We start from the raw sequence: 27,134 nt of genomic DNA, 5'->3' as shown, positions 1-27,134 counted from the left end.
GATGAGGTGTCGAGGCTCATTTGGTGGATACAGGCTGAGCCGAGGATGTGCGTGCAGCCGGGGAGGTTGGTGATGGCGAGAGCCTTGTCAAGCATTTGGAGGGCGAGGTTTGAGCTGCCGTAGGGGAGCTGGCAGATGGCGCATGTGTCTTGTTCTGAGAATAGGTGTAGTTGCTTGGTGGAGGTGTGGTTTGCGATGAACTGTGAGTAGGTTCGGGGTGTGGAGCACTTCGTGCAGCAGGGGTTGTTCTCTGCTGGAGTAGTGGACATGGCTATCTAGATATGCAGCAGTCTTGGGGAAGATACTAGAGGTCGTGGTAGAAGGCAGATAAATAGATTGACGAACACTTCAAGCGCGTTGAATGAAGAGCAATCTTGAATTCCATGCTTTGCACGATCTGCCTCGTCAGGTAGAGTGATGAACAATTCATGACTAGTGCCTGCCACGCTTGATCTTGTGGAAGTGAATTGTTGAATGTGATTTCGAAGTGGTGAATAACATAATACTAACTCCTGAAATATTCGATGGGTATGTTTCATCGTTTTATGTTACAAAAGGTTGCATCTGTGGCTAATACCACAGCCCCGTAGCGCGTGAAGCGCAGGTGTTCGTGTAGTGACAGACGGACGGCTTCCAAATTCCCAGGTCATGCTCGTACAATATGTGGTGTATATACAACGAAGGTGTGTCGTCCGAATCGTGACAAGAAGCGCAGTGCATCTCTTCACAGTCCCTTCTCTTGATCAAAGGGTTCCTCATGGTAGTCAAGTTCTCCGTGACTTTGTGGATTTATTTTCCGACAGTCTTATCCTTCAACTCCTTCGTTTTCTCAGCGACCATGTCAGTCACACCCTTGGCCTCCTCTCCCACTCCCCTCGCCTTCTTAGCCATCCTGTCCTTCCAGGCCCTGTCTTCCTCGTCTCGCATCTCCAACTCCCTCAGCCACCTGTCTCTCTTGTCCATGCGCTCCTTCTGCGCAACTTGCTTCTCGTACTCCTTGCGCTTCACGCGGTCCTTTTGCCAGTACATATTTCCTGCGACCAGTACGGCGATTGTGAAGGCTTGGGCGTATAGACGTCGGCGGAAGTACATGTTGGTCGCCTTGTGGTCACCTTTCCGCATCGAGCGGGTTGCGCCGATAATGGCCCAGACGGTCAGACCGCAGCCGAGGGGCACGAGCGGCTCTTCGCGGAAGCGGCGCCATATCTTGTCGAGGGTGTTTTCATTGTAGAAGTCGCTGGATGACGTAGTTAGTAGGTGTATCTTATGTAATCCTCAAGATTGGCTAGAAGGATGTCTGAGTCTACATACGCATTCTCGTCGAAAGAAGAGGGCAGCGGCGCGCTGTTTGGTGGTCCGAAAGACATGGTGGGTGGTATGCAGATGCAAATGCGGAGGCGGCGGAGGTGTCGCGTGGGTAGAAGTGTACAATGACAGGGTCGTTACATGAACCCGCAGATCTAGAAGACTGCGCTAGCTCTGAATGCGCAAATTGAAGCTATACAGAAGCCCTGGAAGCGCTATATCAGGTATAGAGTGGGTTGTGTATGGCTTCAAGATGCGGAGCAATCGATTATCTCACCACTTCGGCCATCGGCCCTTCCTGATGTTCCAGGCCCGATGCGCGCGAGTGGTGCCTACAACTACATGACCAAAGCTGCGCGAACCACGACAGCCCGGGTCAAGCATCTCTATCCACTCCAAACCACCACGTCGCCTTCAATGAGAGACGAGGCGACAGGCAAACTCCCCTCGCTGCGCCATGAACGATGAGGCCGAGTCGTCTCGAGCTACTCAGCGCCATGACAATACCGCGGCATCCCACCTGGCCGATCTAGAGGATGCGCTGGCCCGCTTTGAAGAGGCGGAAGAGCGAGAGAAGCAGAAGCAGGTCAAGCAGCGGAAATTGGATGCGAAGAGGAAGCGCATACAGATGCTGGGCGAGCTGTTGCGGGAATTGGACATGATCGTCTACCTGGAACTCATCACGCTCTACCACTTGGAGTACGCTTACTGTCCACATGCTGCTACTTTGCGCTAATCGTTTCTGTAGCTGCTCGTTCTTCTGGCTCCTGTTCAAGGCACTTACACATGCCTTCCTGCTGACGCCTATCCCCGACACCGCGACCGTCACCCGCCCACCAGACGAACCGAGGCCCTTCCTCCCGCTGCTCCTGATATCGTTTGGAGTAAATTTCCTCTTACATCTTACATATCCCGCGCCATCGGCTGGCGAGGATACCCGAGGCTATCTACACGGCGGCTTGATGATAGACTTTATCGGGCAGCAGGGGCCCACGAGCAAGTGGAAGCTTGGGGCGCTCGACATGTGCATACTGTTCCTGCAGCTTGTCATGGTTTCGGTACACGTCAAGAGGCGGGAGCTGAAGAAGAAACTGGCCAAACTGTCAGCTGGTGGGGGTGCACCAAACACCACTACCACCCGAGCCACGTCAGACTCGGCACCGACAGCGACGGCAGCGGCGACGAATGACAACGCGAACCGAGATCAGGATGCCGATGATGAGGAGCGAGGTGTGTTACACCGAACCGATACGCTGTCAGACTTTGGCATGGATCCCGAACACGAAGAAGACGCCCTACTACCATCATCCTCCGAATCTGGCCATGCCGACGCTATGGAGCTTCTCAGTTCGGGTCAGTGTGTCATTGGCGACTTTACCCTCATCGACACCCTCCTGCAAGAGAACCGAGATTACGCGGCTTACCGATTGACGCGCACCGAGAGCGGCAATAACGACATGCCGGAAACGCTACGGCGGCTCAATACCTTGCGAACTCGTTTCGGCGTGGGTGGCGGGTGAACGCAAGTAAGACGTTATCTTATCATCGCCTTGCTCCGATGCACGTGTTCCAACCAGCTCCGCGGTGACACTGCTGTGACATGCACGTTGTCCCAATGAATTATTGCATGCAGCACACAAAGCCACCGCCTACGCCTAACTCATGCACGTTCGGCTCGGGTGCCCCCACGCGTTCGTTTCCCGTTGTAAGACGGCTAGGAGGGCTCGTTGCGAGCATTGGTGGCGCCGTGCTTGGACTACCCCAGTAACATTATGCGACGTGCAGTTGTGTGATCGCTTAGTTGTGGCGGTACATCGAGCAGATCACCAAGGTCTTTGTATGCATGAACGGGCCTGGGGCACTTCGGTTAAGGGGCACATGCTGTGGGAATACCACTGCATTACGATCACACACCAGGTGCGCATGATGCCAATGTCGCTTGGGATTCCCGACAATTACTCCATGCCGTTCCTCATATTATGGCGCTCTATCGTAGAGCGTTATCTACCTGGCTGGTCTTAAGCGATGGAAGAGACGTGGGCTATAGCAAGGCGGGATTGTTGGTCAGAGCTAGACTATTCCAAGATGTTTGCCAAAAGGCACCCACAATACTGCAAAGATTGCCAATACAGTCAGCACTGGTACTGCAGCGTTTTGCCAATCGCCAGGGAACTTGATCAGCCAATAGATCCAGAAGACGAATGCGGCAAGTAATGGCACAAGGTGATAGACTGCCATGAAAGCGAAGGAGATGGCGTGATCGGCCTCCAGTCCCCAAGCTACAGCGATGGCGTCGTTGGATTGTATATCAAACTCGCTTTTCTTCTTGGGAATGCAGCCTAGTCTGTATGAGCGGCATGGTAGACTCACGCAATCGTGCCATGGGTTGAGCCATGGCCATTTGCAGTTCATGTCGCAGGCTTTGAGGCAGACTGCAAATGTTTTGGGGGATATCATGGGAATCGTGCCTGGTCTTGGAGTGTACTCGTAGTCGTCTTTGACGCCAGGGTAGTCGGGCAGGTCGTCGCCTTGGGATAGGACGCGTCCGGCGTCGAACTTCTCTAGCTTAACAAATCTGCAGAATCGGAAGCGAAATGGTGATATCAGTCTTTTGATCCAGCTTCGATGCTTCTTGTATCGTGTTTTGAGCTCACGGAAGAACGCAGGGTCGTTGAGTAGAGCTGTGACGCTGATCTGCTCGACTTCCAGAGACCACCGCGAGCCTTGCACACCGAAGAGGACGCGCAGTGATGGGCCTGGGACAGTTTTCGACGGAACAGTGGCTGGCTGACCGAGAACTTGCAGTGGTGAACTAGCACTACCAGGCGCCGAAAGATTGCTGTTGACTCCGCCAGCTGTTTGAGGACTAGCCACTGGTGCTGAAGTTGCGGAAGTGCTCGTGGGAGTATAGCGTTGACTCGCTCTCGAGGATCCACCAGCAGCTGCCCTGAACCATGCCGCTGAAATGTTCCAAGGCTTTGAGACCTTTCCAGAGCTATCGGTACGACAGTAAGAGCATTGTTTCTTATCATGGGGCCATGAGCGCATGACCCACCAAATCACGTTCTTTTCTACTGAAGACACAATCTCGTACAGAGGAACTCCACCGAGCTGTACATGTTAGAACCCTTCACCGCATGTAAAGAATGCCGTTAAGGGCATTCTACGTACCTTCCACTGAATACGACACTCTTCAGGCACTTCAGGCGCGACATGTGGTACGCAAGGAGCTAGAGGCCACCAATCCCATTCTACCGTTGTATAGTTCTCGATCAAGGTCTGGATATTGTTGACAAAGGACTCATCGTTCACAGATGATAGCTCGATGGCACATAAAGTAGTGGATGAGACCATCTCCTGTAACGATCTGCGTAGGGTCAACAGTGCGAGGTCTCTGGCAAGCACCTCTAGAGATTTGGGATTATGGGATTCACTTTCTCGGGCCAATGACTCTTGGATAAAGCTTGGTCCTGTCAGTGTGTTTGGCGTCCAGCTCTTACCGTCGGTGCCAACGGCTCGCAAGTAGCTTGCAACGTCCGATGCCACAGGATTCCAATCAGACAGTGGCTGAACATGGAATCCTCCTCGCGGTCCGATGATGCTATCGTTGGTTTTATCAGAAACGCCATAGCAGCGAGGCAATACATTAGAGTACTCAGTGACAAAACGATCTTGCCCCAAGGTCGCTAGAGCATAGATATGTAAATGGCGAAGGGGATACTCCTGTTTGAGTATATCAATACAGTCTCTGCTTACAACCCTCTGTACCATCTTCTGAAAGTTGACATCATTGGAGGGCGGGATCATAGGTTCTTCTGGTTGTATCTTAGTCTCTTTTGAGCCTGGTTCGCTCGGAGGCGCTGGATGTGTCCAGTGGCGGGATATCAGTCTTCTCTCTACAGCGCCTTCACCTTCGTGTTCCGGTTCTGTAGAGTAACTTGAAGACGAGTCCGAGCACGGATCCAGATTAAAAGAGTCTTCGATATCAATACCAAAGTCTCTCCGGGCCCTCAGGATGCGAGAGCCAGTTGAAGGCTCCGAAGCTTTCCGTCTACTTGCATTGATACTGTAGTCTTCCTCGGATAAGCCTTGCTCAGATGGGTTTTGTTGAAGCGACGAGGTAGACCCACAATTAGTGCGCTCGCCAGCGCGCAATGGAGAGCGAAGTTCTTGTGCCGATCTCATGCGCCTGATCTTAGTAGCGCCGTGCGATATAGGGATAAACGAAGTTTCCGATGGTGATACAGTGGTGCAACTTGATCTTCTCCTGGGCTGAAGAACCCTCGTCTTCCTCCCAGTATCCGAATTGGATCGCAAAAGACCTGCGTAAGAACTATCCATAGGCACGGAGGGTCTCTCTAATCCAGAGAGCGATACTTGTTCAGCCTTGAGGAGACTGAAGACCTGTCCTTCCAGAGCAGGGAATCTAATAGGGACCGGTTCGTCATGTTCGTTGACTGTACTGTACACCCCGCCATCGGGTTCCATGTGCATACATCTATAAGCCACGATGTCAGCCTAGCTACATTCATGTCTCTAGGGCCGTCAAATTACCTCAATATGTCCTGTGCTAGATGATGTCCTGAGGCACACAGTTCCTCGTGGTCACGAGGCATTTGGCGAAGACTATGACAGTGGGTACACTTCCGGGCATGCTTTTCGAACTTGGACGCCGCCCGGCTCTCCGTCTCATTCATCGAGCGTCCGATGATATGTGTCGGGTCTTCGTTGTAGCTAAGAGATCGTCTCCGACGAGACCATGGTCTATCGATAACATTCTGCATATTTGTGCGTGTAGAAGAGACGCGTCGCCAATGCGTCTTCGATTCTACTATAGCAGGTCTACCTATGGTAAGATTTTCTCAGACCAGCAATACACGACAATCAAAATCATCAGCTTGGCTCGGGACTTGGATTGTATAGCAATATTTAGGAGTTTGGGTAAATAGCGATAGAGGTGTGTCGAGAACTGTCCTCTGTGTTGCTCTTCTATACACTAGGCTGCATTGAATTCCACCAATTTATTCACGCCATCTACGCACATCACTGGCTTTTGCTAGCTGAATAGTAATCTTGGTAAGGCAACGATCGCTATGGGAGAGCCTGGACGATAGGTGCGCATGCGAGCCATACACCATACCGCGCGCCTGACTCACCTGCATGCATCAGATCATCTCCGCATTCACCCAAAACAACCGTATAGCAAATGTAACGTCAACATGCGCCCATCTCCCCAGCATCGCACACCGATGACGGCAGCGCCGGGCGCCAGTTTGCCAAACGCCCCATACCGCGCGACGTCAGCCGTCCTACCAGTGGCGAAGAAGAGTCGTGTGTCTCGCCAATCTCCGTTTTTGGGGGCGAGATTGGGGCCTCCATTCGAGGCTCAGCGTTGTGTGCTGTCCAATATCGAGGTTCCGTCTGACGGCAGATTTAAGCGGTCGTGCCGACATGCACAGCATGCGAGATCTTACGGGTAGCCAGTGCCGCTCTGCTGCAGAACCAGGTGTTTGCTGCAAGACTTACATTGCTTGCGCAAACGTGGCGTGAGTGCTCTCCCGCGCAGGGGGGAGGGGCTGCGTGTGATGGTACGCTGTATACGGAGTGGTCTACTGCCTTCACGAGATGGATGGATCTCGCTCGTGGGATGGCCATGCGAAACCTGATTGCGAAAGCGGGGATAGTCAGACTCGACACGTCGGGAGGTACAGTTATCGTCCACCAATACTTGCTGTCGCCTATCGCGCCTTCTATCTCAAGCAACTACACGTGCGTTGTGTCACCCACCTATACCCAGGTACCCACCCACCTTCATTTCCACATGGCGAACATGGAAGGTAGGAATAACAAATCATATTATGGAGCAGCTTTTGGAGGACCCTGCATGGCCAGTTCGTATCGGAGGCCCTTTTGCAGTGATTCGCGCGAGCCGCGTTTTGCTCGCGTTCCTTCGATTCTCAAAGTCGTCTCGGAACAGGAAAAGGACCTTTGTACTTCGGCTGCCGCGACGCGAAGCTGCGTGGGATGAATAGCATAATGTGCAAGGTAGTGAAACAGAGAAGGATGACTGAGTCTTCAGTCGTGGCCAAACTCTGCGTTTGCGTCCTCGATCACACGAAAGGTCGTCGAACGTTACTCTCTCATCTCATTCGCAACCGCACCACATGCTCGCGGATGACGCGCGCCCGGTCAACGGGCGGGTTATAACGGAAGCACGGATCGGAACGTCGAACGACGCACCGAAACCCAAATCCCTCTCATGGTTTATTCGCCTCGACATGCACCCACACGGCGCCAAGAATAGCATGCCACCACATGGTCCCACCTCTTGATGATGCGTGTGGGGAGCTCAACGATTGGCCGAAGCTTAACCTGCCTTGTGAGCGAATACTAAACTTTGGCTTGAATTTTTCTGATTGGCGGGATTGGCTTGCCTTGCGAGGGTGCGAGTAAGCAAGCGATTTGACATCTTATGATATGCAGCGCGTGGGCCGACTGAGTTGCATCCCCGTTCCTTGTTGTGTGTTGCATGCTCGCAAAAGGAGTTAGCATGCTCACGTGACTGATCCAAGAGCTCGCTTGCTTGTCACTCCTTTACAGGGCTTTGTCATTGCTGACATGCATGGGCCACGGCGTGTTGCACCGCGTGGCTTGCATGGTTGGGCTCTGAGTTCAGCGTCCTGGGGAAGGCGATGCACATTTCTGACAAGGATAATGCTGGTGTGATGCATACGTGACCCGACAGGACGGTTCGGCGTTTGGGCTAGCTGCAGCTTGGAGGGTGGGTACGTGCGGGATTATAGAACTGGCGAGCGTGCCATAGGCGATGCGCGACATGCGATGCAAGATGCGATGCTGAACTCGTTGCGACTTTACTATACCTAGGCACTTGACCCGCTCCGCCGGCTCTCGCTGGGGTGAGACACCTGAGTGGACGGATTTAGTTATGTCTGACACGACTCGCTGCATATTGCATGCCGCCGCTTGAGGTTATTGGCAATTGCGCCAGACTCCATACGTACGTTGACAACGGATCCTGATGTAATAGGATTCATATCGGTTGCAGGCTGCCTTCAATATGTGCTACCGAGGACGGTTGGGGAACTCGTGTCGAAGCGCAAGTGCTCACGATCATGCATGTAATGGAGTGGGGTGTGCAAGTCTTGCCCCACAGTTCTGCAGATTCCTGGGCGTATTCTAGTTGCGAAGATCAATTTTGCGCAGTAGGATCGCCATGTCTTCTCGAGTCAAAGAACGTGTAGGGGGTTTATCGCGAACACATTCGGCAGGTGCGAAGAATTCAGTTCGAAAAGAGCGCCGTGCGATATTTGCTTTGTCGTCCTGCAACGTAAGGCGAAAAGACCATGTAACCCTCATATGCGCCAGATATACAAGGTCATCGAGTCAGTCGTACGATCCGGTGAGAATTCCGCTCATGGCCCGCTGTATGGAACAGCATCGTCGTGCAGTAAAGCAAGTATTACATGCAGGCGGAGGAGCGCGATGTCATCGCGTGACAAGATGAATCGATAGAGGTGCACAAATAAGTCTGAGAGAAACGACTTTGGCGCTGTGCAGATCCAGTCCCATGGAGACAGCCCCTATGGCGTTGTATCGACATGGCAGGAATATGCGGTGTGAACTATAGGTACACGTGTCGAGAGTCGGTCATCTGGATGTGTGTGGAGTCCCTCTAAACCGCGGATGTACTGTGCTCCCACATGAATGGACCCGTTATGCAGGTCAAAAAGATACCAGCTGCAAGGGATGCAAAATGGGGAAGTTGATCCGGAAAGTGAATTCCAGATGCCCCCATAGACTCTGCAACCAGCAAAATGAGGTTTCTTGTGCCGTGATGCTGAAGCAGAAAAACGAAGGCACGCATCGGCAGTTGCAAGCGACCGAAACGTGCTGACAAAACCCGAGGCATCTACACTCGCGGTCGGCCCGAGTAGCGAGAAGTATTCGGGTAAGCACAGCAAAAGAAGATCATGAGCCGGAACCGCTGTAACATGCGCAGTCTTACAGCCTTGTCACCCGCCGCAGAGGTAAACGGTGAGCAAGTGTTGATCCTAGACACAGAAGCCGGCGTGATTGGGTGGATCTTTGTCCCCGGTCGCGGCATGTCATCAATCATGACCCTTGTACGACGGCGGCTCTGCCTAGGTAGTTCTTCCAGATGCGTAGGATCACGGGTCAAGCGGCTGGCTCGTGGGTAGGCTAGGTTGCATCCTTGCAACGCATGCTGCAGCTTGGAGAGATTTTTAGTGCTGCTCTTTGCACGTCCACCCGCATCATCATTGCGAGTCAGCTTTACACCGGATGCTGGTAGATATAGCGTTCGCGGATGTGATGGCATCGAAAGTGGAGAGATGGCGGTGAAGGTGTTGCGTGCGCGCTTCGGGGGCCCGGCAAATCTGAGATTAGGCCCGATGACGAGGGTGGTGATCAAGAGCCATGTCGTGCATACAGCGGCACAGCAGCTAGCCCCTAAGTATGTCATCGTGATGATTGGCCCAGACGCCCAAGTGAAGAGTCCAATGAGTAGCGCTCTGGACAATTCGATTGCGACATCTTTCCTGTTGTTGTGTGGGTGATCCTGGTGTAGGGCTAGTAATCAGTCGCGGTGTTTGCGACAGCCAACTTGATGTTGCTGCTCGTATGTCCTTACATGCTATGCAAGCACCGTGGCACAACAAGATTTTACTGCCTGGACAGACACTGTCAGCAGCATCTCAGTCTCTAGTGTCGGGGAGAACGCCGTCGATATTGTATTTTTCCGGAGACTTCCCCATCGAGGCAATCTATGGCAGGCCGTCTTCTGTCAGCTTGGAGCGGCTTCTGGAAAACGATGAGAACCACAATTTGGCCGAAGGCGGTATATTCGTCCCTTGATCGCTGTGCGTAAAGAAAGGCGTGCACAAGAGCAGGATAGTTCATGGCTGGACCGTGCGGAAGTGATGTTAACATTCGGACCGTTTTGAGGAAGGTTCAGACTACTGCGAGTTGGGAAATAATATGGTGTGGTATTATAGACCATCGGAGAGGTCCCAGGCAACGTTGTCGATATCGATCCTATGCCCAGTCTACCCAGAGTCTGCGGCCTAGTGTTTAAGTTGACAGAAACACGGGCGTCTGTTGGAGTTTGGACCTAGTGACCAACAGTGACGGGCTGTCAATAGACCACCCAGATGACGAGAAAAGAAATTCTCCAAAAGGCGCTATAATGCCGTACATAAAGTTCCGGGCAAGCTCAAAATATGGCGCCGAAGAAGCCAACGGACCGCGCCGGAGGCGTCTCCGTTAGCTGACAAGCGAAACACGGAACTTAAACTTTGGCCAACTCACATCTTCCTGCTTTCCAGTACAATGGTCATGTGGCTACCAACCTGTCTGACGGGATTTTGGGGACTCTGTCTAAACTGATTCGTAAAGGTGTTGCGAGCACGAGGCTCTAGTCACACACGTGTCTGTGCGCCTCGTGGTAGTCTTTGCGGTGAGTATGCAGCACCAACGTGTCGCGTCTGGTGACACTGTTAGGTGCACTACTATCGCCGGACGCTTGTCAACAAGGTGGAGCCTTTCATGAAACCGTGAGAATTACAATGACACACTCGGGAACACTCACCTGGAGAGCCGGAGACCGGAGAAGACCGCCGACCTACTACTATGGTAGGCTCGAACTCAACATCCGCCACTTCGGATCGCTTACCTAGAGTGAGTTTTAAACTTTCGACGGGTGTCTTCACCAAGGTGCGACAAGAGTGACGCATTTGGTATGATGTGATGGCGCCCGTCCGAAGAGCCTTTAGTGGTCAGCGACGTCTGTGAAATTGAGGCTGCACTCGGTATGGCGTCGGCCTCGTTCGCTAAGGCGACAGCCGATTAGGGACTTTTAGATTCTGGAGGTGAACGTCGGCATTACCCAGTTCGTCATGCCGTATCCGAAACTCAATTTTGATTATCGCCTGATTTCGGGGAACATAACAGTCGAGTTGCATCGATTAGGCGGTCTATGATACGTTGGGCGTGAACGTCGCATAGGGTTCAGACGTGCCGGCTGTCTCGCCTGCGAGGTCCCGAAGAGAACGGCGATTAAATGAATGTTACCATGGCTAGTACCATTCGCGTGGAAGCAGCTCCTAAGCGGCGGTTGATCCCGGCTTGTGACGGAACAACACTCGAGGGACCGTCATGATGGCAGATGTTGTAAATTTGTACGGGTAATTTGCAGCAAAGAGATGTAGTTCGATTGTCCTTGGTATCTGTGAGCAGGCACTCACAGCCACCATGTCGTTTGCTGAAAGGCGCACATGAGGTAGTACTGTACAGGATGAAAGCGACAAATATCAATCTTGATTCGATGACAGCGATGAGAATTATCCGTGAGGACAAGAGATTCTATATGCAATTTGGTGAAGACCGATGATGGACAAAGAACGAAAAGAGCTAGGGTATAACGCAGATATGTGCTCGCAAAATTGCAGAAGCTGGAAACAACCACCCAAGCGATATACATGCATCGTTGACACATGGTTGAGAAAGAATGTAAATAGAAATAAAGTGGTCGACGTGCGAGCGCAAGCCGGATGACAATGTTATAGGCTGATCAAAGCACCAAAGCATCCTCTTCAAGGTATGGCCAATTGTCTAGGCACGGTGCTCGTATCGACGAGCCTCAGGTGGGAAAGAGTCGCGGTAAGCAGCTTGTTTAGGCGCAGGATGGTGAGGACCTGTGGTTTGCGCCTGTTGGTGCTGTGGATACTGATGAGGCTGGGTAGTATGCTGTGCAGAGTGATTTACAGGTGCAAAGGTGGATGCAGGATAGCCATGTGAGTCGTGGCTGGAAGGTGCCTCGGCGTGGTGAGGACCAACAGCTGGATGGTAGCTACTGGTTCTCCTTCGAACGTTGCGCTCTTCCTCGCGAAGTTCCTCTTCGTAGTCGTCATACGAAGCCTCTGAGCCATGTCCAGTTGTAGAAGATGGTGCGCGTGACGGTGCTACCGAAACACGCCTCAGCCGAGGCGACGGCGGTCGGGTGATGTGGCGTTCTGGATGAGCTTGCATGGCAATCGATCTCCAGTAGTCCCTCTCAGAACGGTAATACTCAGCATCCTCGTTCGAGTCGCGGACGCTCTGTTCCAATCTCGATATGCTCATGGAAGCCTCGCGCTCTTTTTCCTTCCTTCTGGCACGGAAACGTGCTGATGCGCCAGCGTTACGCCTCCTCTTCTCATCGGCGCCTTTGGATGCGGTTTGTGTTTCCACTTGGATGTTGTGCAAAGACCCGTCCTGGCTCTGGATTGTCATGAGCTGAACACTGCTCTGGTTGGATGGGGCCATGGCTATCATGCTATTGCGTTCACTCTCCATGGACACAGACCCCTGACGGGAATCGTGCACTGGGGTGTGTCTACGCATCTGGCCGTATGGTCCCTGAGTGCTGTGGTTGTCGTACTGGCTCGACGCAACAGAGGCTGGCTGGCTGTAAGGTGAGTACTGTGCAATTGGACTGGCACTACCGGATTGAGGGAAGTTGACGCTTGGTCGACGGATCTCAGTACGCATCATGTTCGGCGGGGGAGTAGGAGCCGTAGGAGGGAAATAATGAGGGCGGCCGCCGGCAGGAGGTGTAGGTAAAGCCGGTTGGATTGTCATTGATTCCGTGGGACGTGTACTTGCCGTTAGAAAAGGCGATTGCTGGGCATCGATGGTGCCTGTGGGTGGATTTAACCTGCCGAGGTTGTGATTCCTGATCGACTTCTCGGGATATGGAGGTCGGATCGACGGCCGTCCCGGGGGTTGGAATGGCCTAGCATGCTGTTGTCCTTCCTGTGTGGATTGAGTGGAGTCCACACTATTGGGTCGACTGATGGAGGGCAGACTTTGCGAGTTCTGTGTATCAACGGGTGATGGCGAATCCATCTGAGAGTTGCTACGCTTCAGACTTCGTTGCTGTTCCACCAACTCCGCTTGGGGATTCAGAATGGAGTGGACTCCGAAAGGGTTCCCATATCTTCGATCCGAGGGCGTGGGCGGGGTCCTGGAAAGATGGCGAAGAGGTGGCAGGGAAACGGGAGGGTTTGCCGGAGCTTCTCGCGGGCTCCTGTAAGGTGGCTGCATTGGAGGATAAGACTGGATGGGCGACATCTGTGGGGTTGTTCGCGCTGAACGGGTTTCTCCTGCCGGTGGGTTTGACATGGAATAGATATCGTCAGAGCCCCCTTGGCCGCCCTGACCCGACCATGGGCCGTCGGGCTTTGGATCGTTGTGGTACGGCGGAGTTAACGAGTTCTGAAAACGTCGTGGATAATGAGGGAGAGGGGCCCGAATAGCGGGGAGAGTCTGAGTAGCCAGGGTGACAACGTTGGTTGGGTCGCCTAGAAGACAACCCAAGATACGGGGAGGTAATGTAGTGTCGAAGGAGGCGAAAAGGATGGTGGATCAGACAATGTGGTGGCAGTCCCAACGGTGTAGTGGCAGCACGAGGCGTGGATGAGTTTCCTAGTAGGGCAGTTGAGGCAGTGTGGGGCTGACGGCCATGCTATACTGGGAGTAAGCGACCAAGGCTGCAGGAACGAGGACTGGAGATCGGTAGCAAAGTGAAGCGATGAGGAAATGAAGCTGCGAGGCAACGTCGGGGGAACTGGTAAAGAGTCTGGGGGTCGAGATCTGTCACGCCCGCAATCGGCACAGGTCGCGCCAGGACCGGGTGTGATATAAGAATTTGCGGTGTAATAGTCGGAGGATGGCTGGCCGGGCAGCAAACCATCGAGGGTGCATTGTGCCCCTGTCGCGCCTGGTCCATGTTGCGCGAGGAAGGGCAGCAAGTACATCATGCCTTGTCGGCGGCTTTGACGACGCGCTAGGCGGTGCCTTGGGCTTGCTGGGATACGCTGGCAAGCTACTTGCGCACGTCTTGCGCGCTACTGCATGTTCGACAGTGAAGATACGCGGAAGCGGAATACACACTAAGCCCCCCACCGCAACAACGCGCAGCTGGCGGCCAAGTAACGACGTCGAGGTGGCCTGCTGGCCCAAACTGACACAAGCGCACTTTGGCGGCCGCGCCCTGCAGCCCCCAGCACTGACCTGCGGGAGACTGTCCGGAAAGACGTCCTGTCATCTCATCTGCAGCTTGCCGGCGGCCCTCCTGCACCTCCATGGCGAGCCGTGGCTGGCTCGCACGCATGTCCTCGCCGCTGCTAGGGCCGGTCAGGCCAGCGGTTGCGGTAGCAGCGTGTGCGTGATGCGCACGACCGTGTCTCATCATGTGCCCCAGGCCATCCTTCCCTTGCCGCTCGCTGTGCAATGAATTGTGCACCTCATTTTGCTTTGTCGAGCCGCCTTATTGGCTGCCCGTCGCGCATTTAAAATCCCCGACGCTTGCCTCAGCGCTGCATATGCCTCGCGCGCTACGCACTGCACAAAAGGCGAGCCACAGCGTTGCATCATTGTGGCCCAAGAAATCGATAGGAGCACTGGGCGCCTCGTCGCTTCAGTGGGTTGCTTCTTGTCCAGTACACCTGCATTTCCGCGGCCAGCACCACTAACGTCTCGGGACGGTCAGCGGCGGCAACGCCTCGTCTCGCTGCGGATGACAGAAGAAATTAGCATGCCCACGCCATGCAGCCACCGAGGAGCGATCGCTTCCGCCTTGGAAAACGTGCGTGTCGATAACGTGCATGTGGACGTGTTGCAGTGGCCATGTGGGGGTAGCAGCAGCTTGATGAGACGGCATGATAGAGATCTCGGTCGGTTGATTTGTATGACGAGCCTCTGAAACTCGATCGAATCAGTAACAAGGGAGGCCCTCGCCCTGCCGTCGCGATAATACTAATCGATATCGCCAGGGTTTGGGTGACAGTTCCCCGCGCTGTCGTGGGGGTGATTAGCTTGTGGAGCTGCAGATGTGTCCCAGCACGAGACTTGTGATCGGACAGATCGTCAGTGATCAGTTTCCATACACAAGTCAGTCCTGTATTGCGCAATTTGCGGCATCCTCTGTGCGAGTACTTTTGTGCAACGTAGCGTGGAGTTTGCGCCAGGCGAAACAGATCAGTAGGTTGGGCTTCAATTGCGTACCCCTGTCACATTGCAAATCGCGTCAGGTGTCGGCCTTTTGATCCTTTTGATCCCACATGCGCACGCCGGTTAGAACAAGGCTAGCTCAAGTTTCGTTGCGACTGGTAGCTGGCGTTAATCCATGTACATTTCCTGCTTCTCGAACCTTTTCCATGACAATTCATTCCCAGAGGGCCGGTAACGGCGTACACGTTGCAGGACCTGAGACGATCTCAATGCGGCGCATGTCATTCCTTCTGGAGTCGCATCGAGATGGACTGGACGCTTGCGAGCAGCTGAAAAGTATATGTACCCCGAGTACGAGCGCATCAAACTCTGTGAAAGCCGTGTGCGGCTGCCGGCATGTTTGGGCAGTCTTTGAAGATCTGGAGCTTCTAGTGAGCCCTCGTGCGCGCTGACTTTGAGAGACAGGAGCAGTAGCTGGAGTCAGGGCAGCCTGCCTCGGCGCAAGCTGGACGCCCTCGTGAGGGCCTTGGTCAGGGATTTCCACCAAAAGCGTCATAGCTTGCGACCAACAGCGTGGTCCACACGGCGCCACTGATGGATCTCAGCCATCGGTTGGTTGATCCTCTCCACCAGTTTCCGGCTCCAGACTGTCGGTTGCGCAGCCAAGGCGATAGTTCAGGGGAGACCGCACCAGATTGTGAGGTCACGTCACACCTTCTGAGCTAATCACGGTGTATGTACACCGCACAGCCGCGAGAAGCGTTGGTTCCTGTTCCAAAATGCCGGACGGTATCGCCAGATCAACTTAGAGGATTGATTCAGACGAGATGGAGTGGTTGACTGACTCGTAGTCTCGGTGCAGTTCACGAGTTGGTACATCGCGTGTCCGGTGAAGCTGGGTACTCTCTGTGCCCACTTTTCAGTTTCCCAACCCCACTCACTGCCACATACAATAGCGGCGGCACAACTGCCGCTGCCCTCCGCGGGCGTGTCGACATCAAATTGCCTTGGTTGACGTGTTGTGAAGCTCCAGCATAGGGAAGTGGCGGCACGCGCGTGCTCGTCGCAGCGATGGATGCATCGGCACTTGGCCAATCCTCCACGAAGCTTCGCTTGGGCAGGCGTCCAGTTGTGTCGAAGCGGAAGGGAGACCCTGATGGAGGCATCGAACGAGTGAACAGTCCGCGGATGCATTTTGACATAGAACGCACGGCCCAAGCTTCTGCACGGGCGTTTGGGCCTCTCCAATGCGCCTGCCCAGCTGTGCTCAGCAATCACAACAAGACGAACGACGTTGCTATCATGTTACAGATCCTCACAGTATACATAAACCTCCACCACAGATGAAGGCGGCATGTATGCAACATAAGCGAGATCCGTCCTGCAACCAACTGAACGGGCCTGCGGCACTCTTTTGTTTGGCCTTGCTACACAGCTTTCCTGCGCTTGCAACGCTTCGCAACCCCTTGTTGACGCCATGATCCGTAATTTAAGTTGTCCCGAGACAACGTCAAAATGAACAAACAATACCGGACATCTGTGGCAGATTCGTGTCGAAGCATGCATTGCGGGACTCGCTTCAGACGTTCTTTGTTACACAAGCAAACACCCACAACCGAGAACACTTTCAGCCGCCTGCACGAGGCCCAGTATCGCCAGTTCATTACTCGTATCGGCTTATATTATCAGTTGTATATCCCGGAAGCGGGAGATGACGTTTCTTACCCTGCAACGCATAACATATGAGGCGGGGGCCAATGTATACAGGTACCAAACGGGTTGCTTGATGCTCGATCGGAATTCCCTTTGTCTCTGCAATCTCGAACGGCCCTCTGGCTCTGTCTACATCGCCGCCAACCACTACAGTGAGCAAAACAATAGATGCCACCTTGAGACCTTGCCTGGGCAAACATGGGTTGGTGACTCGCTAAACTATCTTCTGCGTCAGGCTCACCACCCTGCACACCAACCCGCGCCTCCTGATTGTCCTTCTGATCACGATGTCTCTTTTCTTGCGCAAGCGCATATTCTTCGGATGCCTTTGCCAGCCAGTGTGCGGACCGGCTCAGATCGAGACATGACAGCGTCGACTACCAAGGCGTAGATCGGTAGATACAGTACGGCATTCAGGTGACAAAATGATGACCTTATCGTTGTCGAAGCAAGTCGCGGAGTATCGATCGCACACCACAGCTCCCTTTCGAAGGACGCGATGCCAACACAAACAACCGTTTGCTCGTCCCAATCTCCTTTTGACTCATTATACACTAAGGCTGATGCAACACTCTTGGTAGCAAAAGATTGCATGCAGGTCAACTACAGTACACAGTAACGTTGTGATAAGGCCTACTTGGAGTCGACTCATGCATGCAAGATACTTGATCGACATTAGCAGATCAGTACTCCGAACTGCCCTGCACCCTGAACAAACGCTAGATGCTGCATAAAAGTTCCGGATAGCCGTGGTCGGCCTGACCGTGATGGCCGGTGCTTACTAGTCTCACGACCCTGTTCACGACGAATCGGTCAGCGATGATCTTTCGGCCCTATTCAACAATATTCGCGTCTCCGAGAGTACGGTAACAGCTCCCCCAGATCGAGCTGCCTGTTCTGTCGACCGACATGAACATGGGGATCGAACTTTGTCCTTTCTTGACTTTCGCATCTCGTTAGGATTTTCTTATCGAGATCAACACGAGATGCTTCAATGAGATCACACATCAACAATTCCCTACACGAGAACGATTCAGTAACGAGGACTCAGACCCTGCTTCTGAATTTTCATCGCTTCACGTCTCATAAAAACCCCTACCGTTTGTTTAAGCCACCGCTTAATGACCCCAACCGCACCTGAGTCAGCGCTTGGGTGGGACACCGACGGCGATGGCAAGAACCTAGCAATGAGTTCTCAACATTCACCAGCATCCAAGTTAGGTACACCTCCGCACTGAGAGGCTACTGAGAGGACGCGAATCCGACCACTAACTAGGTATCTTCCGTATCTCTCTCATTCGGTGGGGCATAATCTATTTGTCATGTCCGATCTCATGCAAAGCAAACAACGTCCATCCCAACTCAAGACCTGCAGCTGATCTGGCACGAGAGAATTCACGCATGTAAGCCAAATGTAGGTGTAAAGTCCGAAAGTAGTGATCAAGGAGGGGGATATAGCACCTACGTAACGGCTTCCTATCCATTTCGGGGTGGATGGACAAGTTACACTGGGTTACTTTCCTTTGTCGAATATCCCATGTGAAAGTTCCACAGATCACACAGATCTTCACAACCAAGGGCAGTCTGTCACGTTGGATAGGAACTCGCCGATGCAGTTGCACACCAGAGCGGCACAGCATCCCTCGTTCACTCGTCCTCAACCCGTATCCACAAAATTCGTCATCAGGGTCCTCGGAACGAATTCCTTCTCGTCAAACCGTTACGACATCCTCCACTCCACTCCACTACACAGACTCCTCAATCCTCAATCCTCAATCCTTGGATCTCTACTAGCCTGTATACGTTTGTCTCGCGTCACGTCAAGCCACACGTATAAGCGGCAGGTATACACGCTACATAAGCGAGAAGCGCGCAGGATGGGCTTCGGCGAAGACAATGCACATCACCCCAAACTGCCATGTCCCATCGTGACGAATATTGCACATCTACCATGCTTCGAGACTGGAATCGCTAGAAATCCCTCACCTTCTAGCAAGCGATTGGAGGAACACACAGCACGTCCAAATACGCGAACTGTGCCGCAAATCCCTTAAGCAAGGAGACCTCTCCATCGAGAAATTCGCTACCCAAGAACCGGTCTGTCCATACATACACACACACACACACACACACACACATACAATGGCCTTATACAAACAGGCCCCTTCCAAAGGGCTGATATGACGACCGGGGGTTAGCGTTATGCATAGACGCGCGCTTCCTATCAGCATCTCGCGATCCCCGCGCTTCCTCCCATCCTTCCATCCTTCGAATCCTTCCAAGCCCTGTTTTCATGGACTTGGGGGGTACGTCGTACGTTGCCGCGTCAAGCGACGTGCAGCTCCTATTCCTCCGGTGAGGTGTATGCAGGTAACGCTCACATGCACGCGATATGTGTGGCCGCCACAGGCCTATCTTTCCCTTCGATCGGCTGTGGGTGCCGGAACGTGTCGAAGCCATGCTTTCAAACGTCCCGCTGTGCGGATCTCTTCATCGGGATGTGAGGCTTGCTCCTCGCCTACCCTAGGCGGTGCGATGGTCGTGGTCAGGCTGGTCGCTTCCGATGAGGACGCGAGAGATGGTCACGGTCAAAGGAGCGTGGAGACTACTGCGCCGCAGACATACGTGTCGGGCTGAGGACTGGGTTGGGTACTTCCTCGTTGTGGTAAGGAGAGCGCGATGTAAATGTCACCTGCGAGCTGTCACGTCTGCGTTGGGAAATTCGCGCCGCATGACTAGTTCAAAAGAGATATATGTTGTGGTCTGCTATGTGCATCAGAGCAAGGTTCGAGGGTGGTGGTCTGGGGGTACAGCTCCTAGATCCCTTAGACCCGGGAGTCGGAAGATCGCATTCGTCCTACTTGGGCGAGGAGCTGACTGAAAGGGTAACTATACTATGATAAAATGCGAAATAATGCCTATTCGGTGAGTGTAGCTAACGACATCCTATACCACAGTGAGCTGAACCCAAACGGTCTCGTTGGGCTCCACTGCTGCTCTCAGCTTGCTTCACTGTCGCAGCTACAGCTGCTATAGGATGGCGTTAAAGCCGCAGATTTTCGGATCGCCCATTGTTCGTCGTTCTCTCTGTTACTCAGGCGATGTCATGGTGGTATTGCAGGGGTAAGCGATAACGTCTTGATCTCCACCGGTCGTTAACTCCTTCTTCACCCAGACGTAGCTTAGCGTACTGCGATCGAGTGACCTCAGCTGCATCTTGAATCCTTTCGTATCTGCATATCTTCTATATCATGCAGGTATCATCATATCGGTCATGTTGCATCAAGGAGTGATTACTGATCGGTGATCTCGTATGTAGGCGATTTCGATCATCTAGGGCTTGGGAGTAGGCCATATTCCAGATACTTCCGATGGCGATCTACATCTGCTATGTCGGGAAAGACGCATCGCTTCGAGATGTGTTGCTCATCACGCCCATCCATCTATGTAGCACTTCCACACCATCCTACTCTGCAACAACCTTCCCATTCTCCTTCCCGCCCTCAACAGCCGCTCCACCCTTGAACTTGAACCTTTTCAATCCCCGCACACCAACATTGATCTTGAAACAACTGCCTGCATGCTCATCAACCGGCCCTCCGTTCTCTCCACTCGTACCGCCAGAGCTAGTAATGAATAGCTCTTCGCCAACAAAGCAAGGGCACGTAGGTTGGCTGGTAGGCACCTTGATCTCCGCCACAACCTCACCTTGCGGCGAGATTCTCAGTACATGCCACCCACCGTGAAGAGCAGTCCACATGTAGCCCTCCTCGTCAAGGCAGTGACCATCCGGCACAGCACCCTTTCCGTAGCGCTCATCCTCTGGCATGGTGAAGTACGGACGCTTGTTGCTAATCTCGCCTGTCTTGGGGTCAAAGTCGAACTGCCAGATAGTTTTTGTAGGGCTGTCGGCAAAGTACATGGTATCGTCCTTCTTGTTCCACGTCGTTCCGTTCGGGATTATGATATTGCTCATCGGGCGATCGAGACTGCCATCGGGGTTTAATCGGAATACGGCTCCGTCCTCGCGCCACTCAGACACCATGGGGTCGAACATGAAGCCGCACCAGAAGCGTCCTGCAGAGTCGACAGCGCCGTCATTGCCGCGGAAGTTTTCGTGCTTGTTAGCTGAGATTTCATCTTCGGACCAGACTTTCTTGATCCATCGGTATTCGCCGGTTTGCTTGTTGGCGATGCCGTAGCCGTATTTGCCGCCGAAGATGAACTCGGAGTCATTGCCTTCGATGTCTGCGGTGGCGCATACACATATGTCGTAGTCCTTGACAGTAGTCAGGCTGGAGGGGCCTTTAGCCACATCCACGCGGAGTAGCTTCTTCTTTTCAATGTCCATGAAGCGGATTGTGTTTGTTTCCTCTTCCCAGAAGGGGCCTTCGCCTAGGGAGTAGTATGTCTTGAGCCATGGCTGGGTAATTGTTAGTGAGTAAATTCCTCTTGAAAATGGGAACGAATGTCGCGTCGCTCTTATGCGTCTTAGAACCGACAGGCCAAACATAAAGGGTAGTGTTGCGATGCTCAACACACGGCTGTATGACCTCAGCGGGGCTGGGCCACCCAAGTACCCCTCCTACGCCACCTCAAAGCAGGCACCCCAAGGAAACCAAATCCACGTACCTCTGTAATCTCATACTTCTTGATTCCAGACATTGCTGCAAAAGTCTCTGGGGCCTGGTTTGATGTAGGAGTGTCGCTCTCTTCGGCCTTTTGTTGGCTGCTGGCTTGTTGATGTTGTAGTGTATTGTTGTTCTTTCCCGAAGCGCCCGTCACGGCGGCCCTCATCGAGGACCACAATTTGGATAGCGTCGCTCCCATTTTCCGTTATGACGTCCCGATGAGCCGCCAATGAGGCTAGGAAGACCGTTGCTCTTGCTCCACTGTTTTTTGGACGGCTCCCGCGTTGAGTACACCTTCCGCTTCAGCGCGATAATGCAACGTATGTCAATGTCTGTGAGTAGTAGGGAGAATTGAAGAGTCGCAGAGTATTGATTGTACTAGACGTGGAGCAAGTAGGAATATTTCCATTAATCACGGAGCTGAGGAGTCCATATGTTGGGTACTGCACTGCACTGACATCTTGCACCACCGCAAAGGGCCGCTGCCGTTCGTGCGGTTGCCCAGCGGCGCGCCCTGACCTCTGTTGCGCATTTCAGCAGGAGCATTGTCTGGCAGAAACGGGTACAGAAGCAGTATAGTGAGCGGTATTGCTCAGTGCTGATAGAATGTAGCGTTTGATGAGGCGATAATAACGGTATTTCGCCGGCTAATCGGTCCGCCACCGCCTACAGGAAGAAGCTCGTTTGACGATGCTGCGGGAGTGTTGTATCTTTGTTCCGGCTGAACTGGGCTAATCTCGACACGGCTGCCGTTGTCACGCGTCTTCTGGAACTTCATTGGAATTCTCTAATTGATTGCTGAGGGGCTTGTCGCTTGTAGGTGATCTGGCCTTTTTTGTCTACTTACAGTCTGTTGCACGTGTCTACTGAGTTGGGGGTTTGGAGGTGCCACGCGGGAGGACCTGCGGTATCTATCTGCCTCCAACGAAAAGTCTGTCAGCATCAATCTAAAGTCGGCCTTTTCTCCGTTTCGCTGAACATCCTGATACCAACAATCCCAGATTTCGATAAGCATCATGTCAATGCACTGGCAAGTGTTCTCAACAATTCCCAACATTAGAAGTCCTCTTGCGCTCGACCGAGATTGTAGGTTGTGGTTGAGATGCATGTCCATCTATCCGAAGCAGCAATGGGCTGATTGACCCAGTCACATGTTCACAAGCCGTGAAAACACATGGTGAGTGCATACATACGTGTATTGTACGGACGGAAAATCAGCAAATCCTTCCCATCAACACAAGCCACATCCTTCATGTCTGACAACCCTACACCAATTCCCATAGTAATCCTGGAAGTAGCCTTCCTCAGGCCATAAATCCATCTCTAACGTCTTCACTTTCACAACTTTGGTCCCCGTAAGCGGCTTACAGCATGACGAAGAGACAGCATGAAGGAGATCGCGAGATTGTAGCATGTGCTGCGGACGTGGAACTGTTCATCTGCACATGATCAATGTGTGCTCTCTACTCTCTACTATCGTGTAAGAAAAGGGTCCCAGTGACCAAACGCCATATATGCAAGTCGAACCCTATGCGCCACCCACATAACCCCTAGAAAATAAAAAAATATAGATCTCCCGAACCAAAAGGCTCTCCAAGCATCCCACTACCTCTTCTCCACGAGCAACAAATGCATAGCCGCATACGCCAGCACCACAAACGCACCGGCAAACACACCCAGCCCAATACAATCCTTCCACAGCGCCTGCGTGTTGAAACCAAACGAGCTGAGGATAGCGGAGCCAGGGACTTCAATGTCGAGGCCGTATTTGTGGTCGATGAGGGAGAGGTATTTGACTTCGTTGACGATGAGGCCTTCGAAAGCGTAGTGGAAGATTGAGAGCTGGGGGTGTTTGTTAGCATGTACGGACTTGAGCGTGGAAGGGCGAGTTGGGACTTACCGATTGCAGCCACTTGGCTATAGCAGGAATACTCTCTTTATTAAGGAAGAAGCCAGAGAAGAGGAGACTGAATAGCATGACTAGCACGCCGATCAGATTGGCTACACCGGAGTTGCGGAATACAATGCCGATGAAGAGGAAGATGGCTGCGGCTGCGAGGTTGAACAGGACGAGGAAGAGCGTGAACTTCAGGAAGTTGGGCCATGCGGGGATGAGGCCAGTCATGGGGTACACGATGATACCGAGGATGATGGGTGGAAGCAGGCGGAGAGGAATGATGTCGAAGATGACCTTGGCGGCAAAGTAGGCGGGTGGGGAGTAGTAGCCCTTGGCGCGCTCGCGGGTGAAGAGCAGTCTTTCGGGAGCGAAAACGGTGAGGATGGTCAAGCTGCTGAAGCCGAAGAGTGACAGGACGAACAGGAAAAGACCAAGGCGGTTCTGGAAACCCTTGATGTCGTCTGTGAGACCGTAGAAGAGGAAACCGAGGAAGACAGCGAGGACAATGGCGATGGCGTAGTGGGTAAGCATGAGCATGGGGTTGCGGTAGAGGTTGCGCCAGGTTCGTCGAGACAAGATTCTGAACTGGCCAAAGAGACCGACCTTCCTGAAGCCCTTGAGCTTTCCTGCTGCGACGAAACCGTTTGGCTGTTGCACTCCGTTGGTGCCGTTGGCTAAATTTGCGCTGGCTACCGAGCTAGCAATATCGTCGCGGATCCTAGCTGCAATGTCGGAGGATGCATAGGCGTTGATCAGGAGGTCAAGGTTGGTCCCAGTGGCGCCGTTGGCAGGAGGAGGGAGCTCATCTGGGTCTTCGAGTATTTGAGGGGGCACGCCGCCTTGTTGACGAGTGAGCTTCATCCATTGGGCCTTGATAGCGCCTCGGCGATCGTAGGGAGCTTCGTCATCAGTCTTGGGAGACATTGCACCGTCGTTGACAGAAGCAGTGTTCTTCTTCCTTGTGAATAGCTCGCGTTCTTGCTGCTGCTTGATAGACGTCCTCCTCTTGCTCTTGGGTCGCAGTATGCTAGAATTGCTGGGACTACCAGCAATGTCGCGTTCGAGCTCCGATGTGTTGATGCTAGGAATGGACTTGACAGCAATTGCGCTGCTTGCGCTTGTAGTGAGTCCGTCGCGGTTAAGATCACGGTTGAAGAGTGAACTGTCTTCGTCGATGGGCTTCCGTGCTGTGCTCGCGTGCATGGTCAGATCCACGATGTAATCGGCAATGTTGAAACCAGGTGGGCAGGTGTAGCCGAGCTCGTCGAAGTAGTTTTGGCAGTTCTCGAATGGTCCAGAGTAGACAGCTCTGCCCTTCGCAAGCAGTATCAGTTGGTCGAAGAGAGCGACGATGTTCGAGCGTGGCTGGTGAATAGTGAAGACGACAGTTCGGTTGTAGTTCTTGACCAGGTTGACAAGGCACTCGACGACGTTGAAAGCATTGTAGGCGTCCAGGCCACTTGTGGGCTCGTCCAAGAAGAGGATGCTGGGCGAGGTAACAAGTTCGCAGGCAATACCGACACGACGCTTCTCACCACCGGAGATTCCACGACCGCTTTCCTCAGAGCCAATCTTCTGGTTGCGAATGTGGTAGATACCGAGTTGACGTTCAACGTCTTCTACCTTTTGCTCCTTGGAAATGCGACTCATCTCCTTGGGCAGGCGCAACAATGCAGAGTCGAGAATCGTCTCGTGAACAGTCAAGGTAGGCAAAAGGGTGTCTTCCTGGTCGACGAAACCAATCACGCTTCTGAACTCGTCATCGCGGACCTTCTCGCCATTGATATAGAAATCGCCACTGTCGGTTCCAATCTTCTTCTTGCGGGCAAGGATATCGAGAAATGTAGTCTTTCCAGCACCCGAGGCACCCATGATGGCCAAGAGCTCTCCAGGGTGGACAGCACCAGAGATGCCAGACAGAATCTGCTTTCCTTTCAGGTTGTAGGCGACGTTCTCGAAGAGGAAGGAAGCTGGCTTGTGATCGGCGAGCAATTTCGCGTCCTCGTCTTCCTCATCGTCCGACAGGTGGATGGGACCGTATCGATGGCTCTCAGCGCGGTGGGTAATGTACCAGATGGCCAAGATAGCCGCCACGATGAATAGTGCGATTCCTGCAATGACGCCAGCGATCAACGGCGTGTTGATCTTCTTGATGGGTCTCTCGTAGCCTGGCACTTCCGTCTGGTATAGACACTCGCCCGTGTCGCATTGTAGGAAGATGCTTTCGTCGCCGAAGATGCTCGAGATGAGGTCGTTCATGGCAGGTTCCGAGAAGATGCTTCCGCTGTCTTTGCTGTTGATAGCTGAGATGCCTCTGAATTCAGCAGGACCCTTGATGGACTCCTTCAAGAAGTCACCAATGTCAACGGAGCCATCTTCTCCACAGAGCATCCTGTCTGGGACACACTCGCACTTGATGTTCTCGCATCGGTATTTCGTGATGTTGCGGTCGGATTCGGCGGTGAAGTGGGAGGAGCACGTGTCGAGGGCGCAGTAAAAGGATTCCCTTTGGTCAACCCAGACTGCGATGGTTAGCTGGTAATGAAGGGTGGAGGGTATGGAGCTTACATTGGAAGTTGCATTCCTCCGACTCGGCATTGCAAGAGAAGGTCGCCTGCGGTTTCTTATCTTTCAACGTGTCGAGGATCTTTCTGTTGGTGATGTCGCAGATCTGGAAGTTCTCCTTGACCAGCTGGCCGTCCTTGTAGCAGACGCCGCCCTCTCCATCCGGCATCATGGCGTTGCAGGCGTCGTTGGTCTGGCAGACGTTGCAGTTGATGCCAGACCAGCCCTCTGAGCATTCGCACTCCTTTGCGCCTCCGCGTGGTGAGCGGTTCTTGCCATCGGGCAGGGCGCCGCAGAGGGGCTCTGAGCAGTCCTCGCCTCCAAATCCAGGCCCACAGTTACATCTCCCGTTTGCTTTGCTGCAGTCGGCAAACTGCTTGCACTTGAAGTCTTCCAGGTTGCAGTTGAAGCATGGCGGACAGCCATCGGGTCGGTCGCCGTAGATGGAGAAGAGATCCTGTGGCGAGTCGGCGAGGGTGTAGTTGGCGAACGTCTTGTGGGCCGTCGCCGTCGATGCCAGGCCCAGCAAGGCGGCGAGCGACGTCGCCCAGGTCCGTTGGCGCATCGCGTCTTGTTTGCGGCGCGGGACGAGCTATGCGATAGCTATCTAGGTTGTCGTGTGCCTGCTTCTTTCGGAGGTAACGTGATGAGACGGAAGGTGACTGTCAAAGTCAAAGGAACGGCAAGAGCTGGGCAGCTCGCGATGGGGACGAGGGACAACAGGTAGCAACGGGTGGCCAGATGATGGCAGTGCTGCTATCATCGGCCTGCGGCGACGCTGATTCGTGGAGGCTGGGCTGTCTCCAGCCAAGCACCATGGCGGACCGCTAGACCGAGGCACACGCCAACAGGTGATGCAGGCAACATGGTCTTCGTCATCATCGATATCTCGCACAGCATGCAGAAGAGCATTCATGGATATACATCACGCGACTAGCAGCCTCGTCTCTAGCAACGCGACGATCAACGTGATCGCGCGACATCAGCGGCGA

At 53.4% G+C, this 27,134-nt stretch overlaps 6 protein-coding genes across 6 annotated transcripts; 1 reads left to right on the top strand and 5 right to left on the bottom strand.

Moving 5' to 3' along the window:
- Positions 1-789: 789 nt before the first annotated feature.
- RCF1 (Respiratory supercomplex factor 1, mitochondrial) lies at positions 790-1,367 on the bottom strand (the record flags this gene model as incomplete). The annotated part of the gene is made up of 2 exons (XM_049327595.1): positions 790-1,237; positions 1,312-1,367. The coding sequence occupies 2 exons, from the start codon at positions 1,365-1,367 to the stop codon at positions 790-792; spliced, it is 504 nt and encodes a 167-aa protein (XP_049193740.1).
- Positions 1,368-1,762: 395 nt separating this feature from the next.
- Positions 1,763-2,825, top strand: J4E83_000633 (uncharacterized protein; the record flags this gene model as incomplete). Its single annotated transcript, XM_049327594.1, has 2 exons — positions 1,763-2,004; positions 2,054-2,825. 2 exons carry the CDS (start codon positions 1,763-1,765, stop codon positions 2,823-2,825), a joined length of 1,014 nt encoding a protein of 337 aa, XP_049193739.1.
- A 550-nt stretch (positions 2,826-3,375) lies between these two features.
- On the bottom strand, positions 3,376-4,520 carry J4E83_000632 (uncharacterized protein; the record flags this gene model as incomplete). Its single annotated transcript, XM_049327593.1, has 2 exons — positions 3,376-4,300; positions 4,477-4,520. 2 exons carry the CDS (start codon positions 4,518-4,520, stop codon positions 3,376-3,378), a joined length of 969 nt encoding a protein of 322 aa, XP_049193738.1.
- A 7,435-nt stretch (positions 4,521-11,955) lies between these two features.
- Positions 11,956-12,876, bottom strand: J4E83_000631 (uncharacterized protein; the record flags this gene model as incomplete). Its single annotated transcript, XM_049327592.1, has 1 exon — positions 11,956-12,876. One exon carries the CDS (start codon positions 12,874-12,876, stop codon positions 11,956-11,958), a length of 921 nt encoding a protein of 306 aa, XP_049193737.1.
- A 7,639-nt stretch (positions 12,877-20,515) lies between these two features.
- On the bottom strand, positions 20,516-21,714 carry J4E83_000630 (uncharacterized protein; the record flags this gene model as incomplete). The annotated part of the gene is made up of 2 exons (XM_049327591.1): positions 20,516-21,472; positions 21,682-21,714. 2 exons carry the CDS (start codon positions 21,712-21,714, stop codon positions 20,516-20,518), a joined length of 990 nt encoding a protein of 329 aa, XP_049193736.1.
- A 1,571-nt stretch (positions 21,715-23,285) lies between these two features.
- J4E83_000629 (uncharacterized protein) lies at positions 23,286-26,707 on the bottom strand (the record flags this gene model as incomplete). Its single annotated transcript, XM_049327590.1, has 3 exons — positions 23,286-23,522; positions 23,581-26,099; positions 26,146-26,707. The coding sequence occupies 3 exons, from the start codon at positions 26,705-26,707 to the stop codon at positions 23,286-23,288; spliced, it is 3,318 nt and encodes a 1,105-aa protein (XP_049193735.1).
- Positions 26,708-27,134: the final 427 nt, after the last annotated feature.

Source organism: Alternaria metachromatica (genome assembly GCF_023757995.1).
Source record: "Alternaria metachromatica strain BMP 0045 chromosome Unknown scaffold_1, whole genome shotgun sequence".
In the NCBI taxonomy this organism is placed as follows: Eukaryota; Fungi; Ascomycota; class Dothideomycetes; order Pleosporales; family Pleosporaceae; genus Alternaria; species Alternaria metachromatica.
The sequence above is the reverse complement of the archived record's forward strand: the minus strand, read 5'-3'. Positions and strand labels throughout refer to the sequence as shown.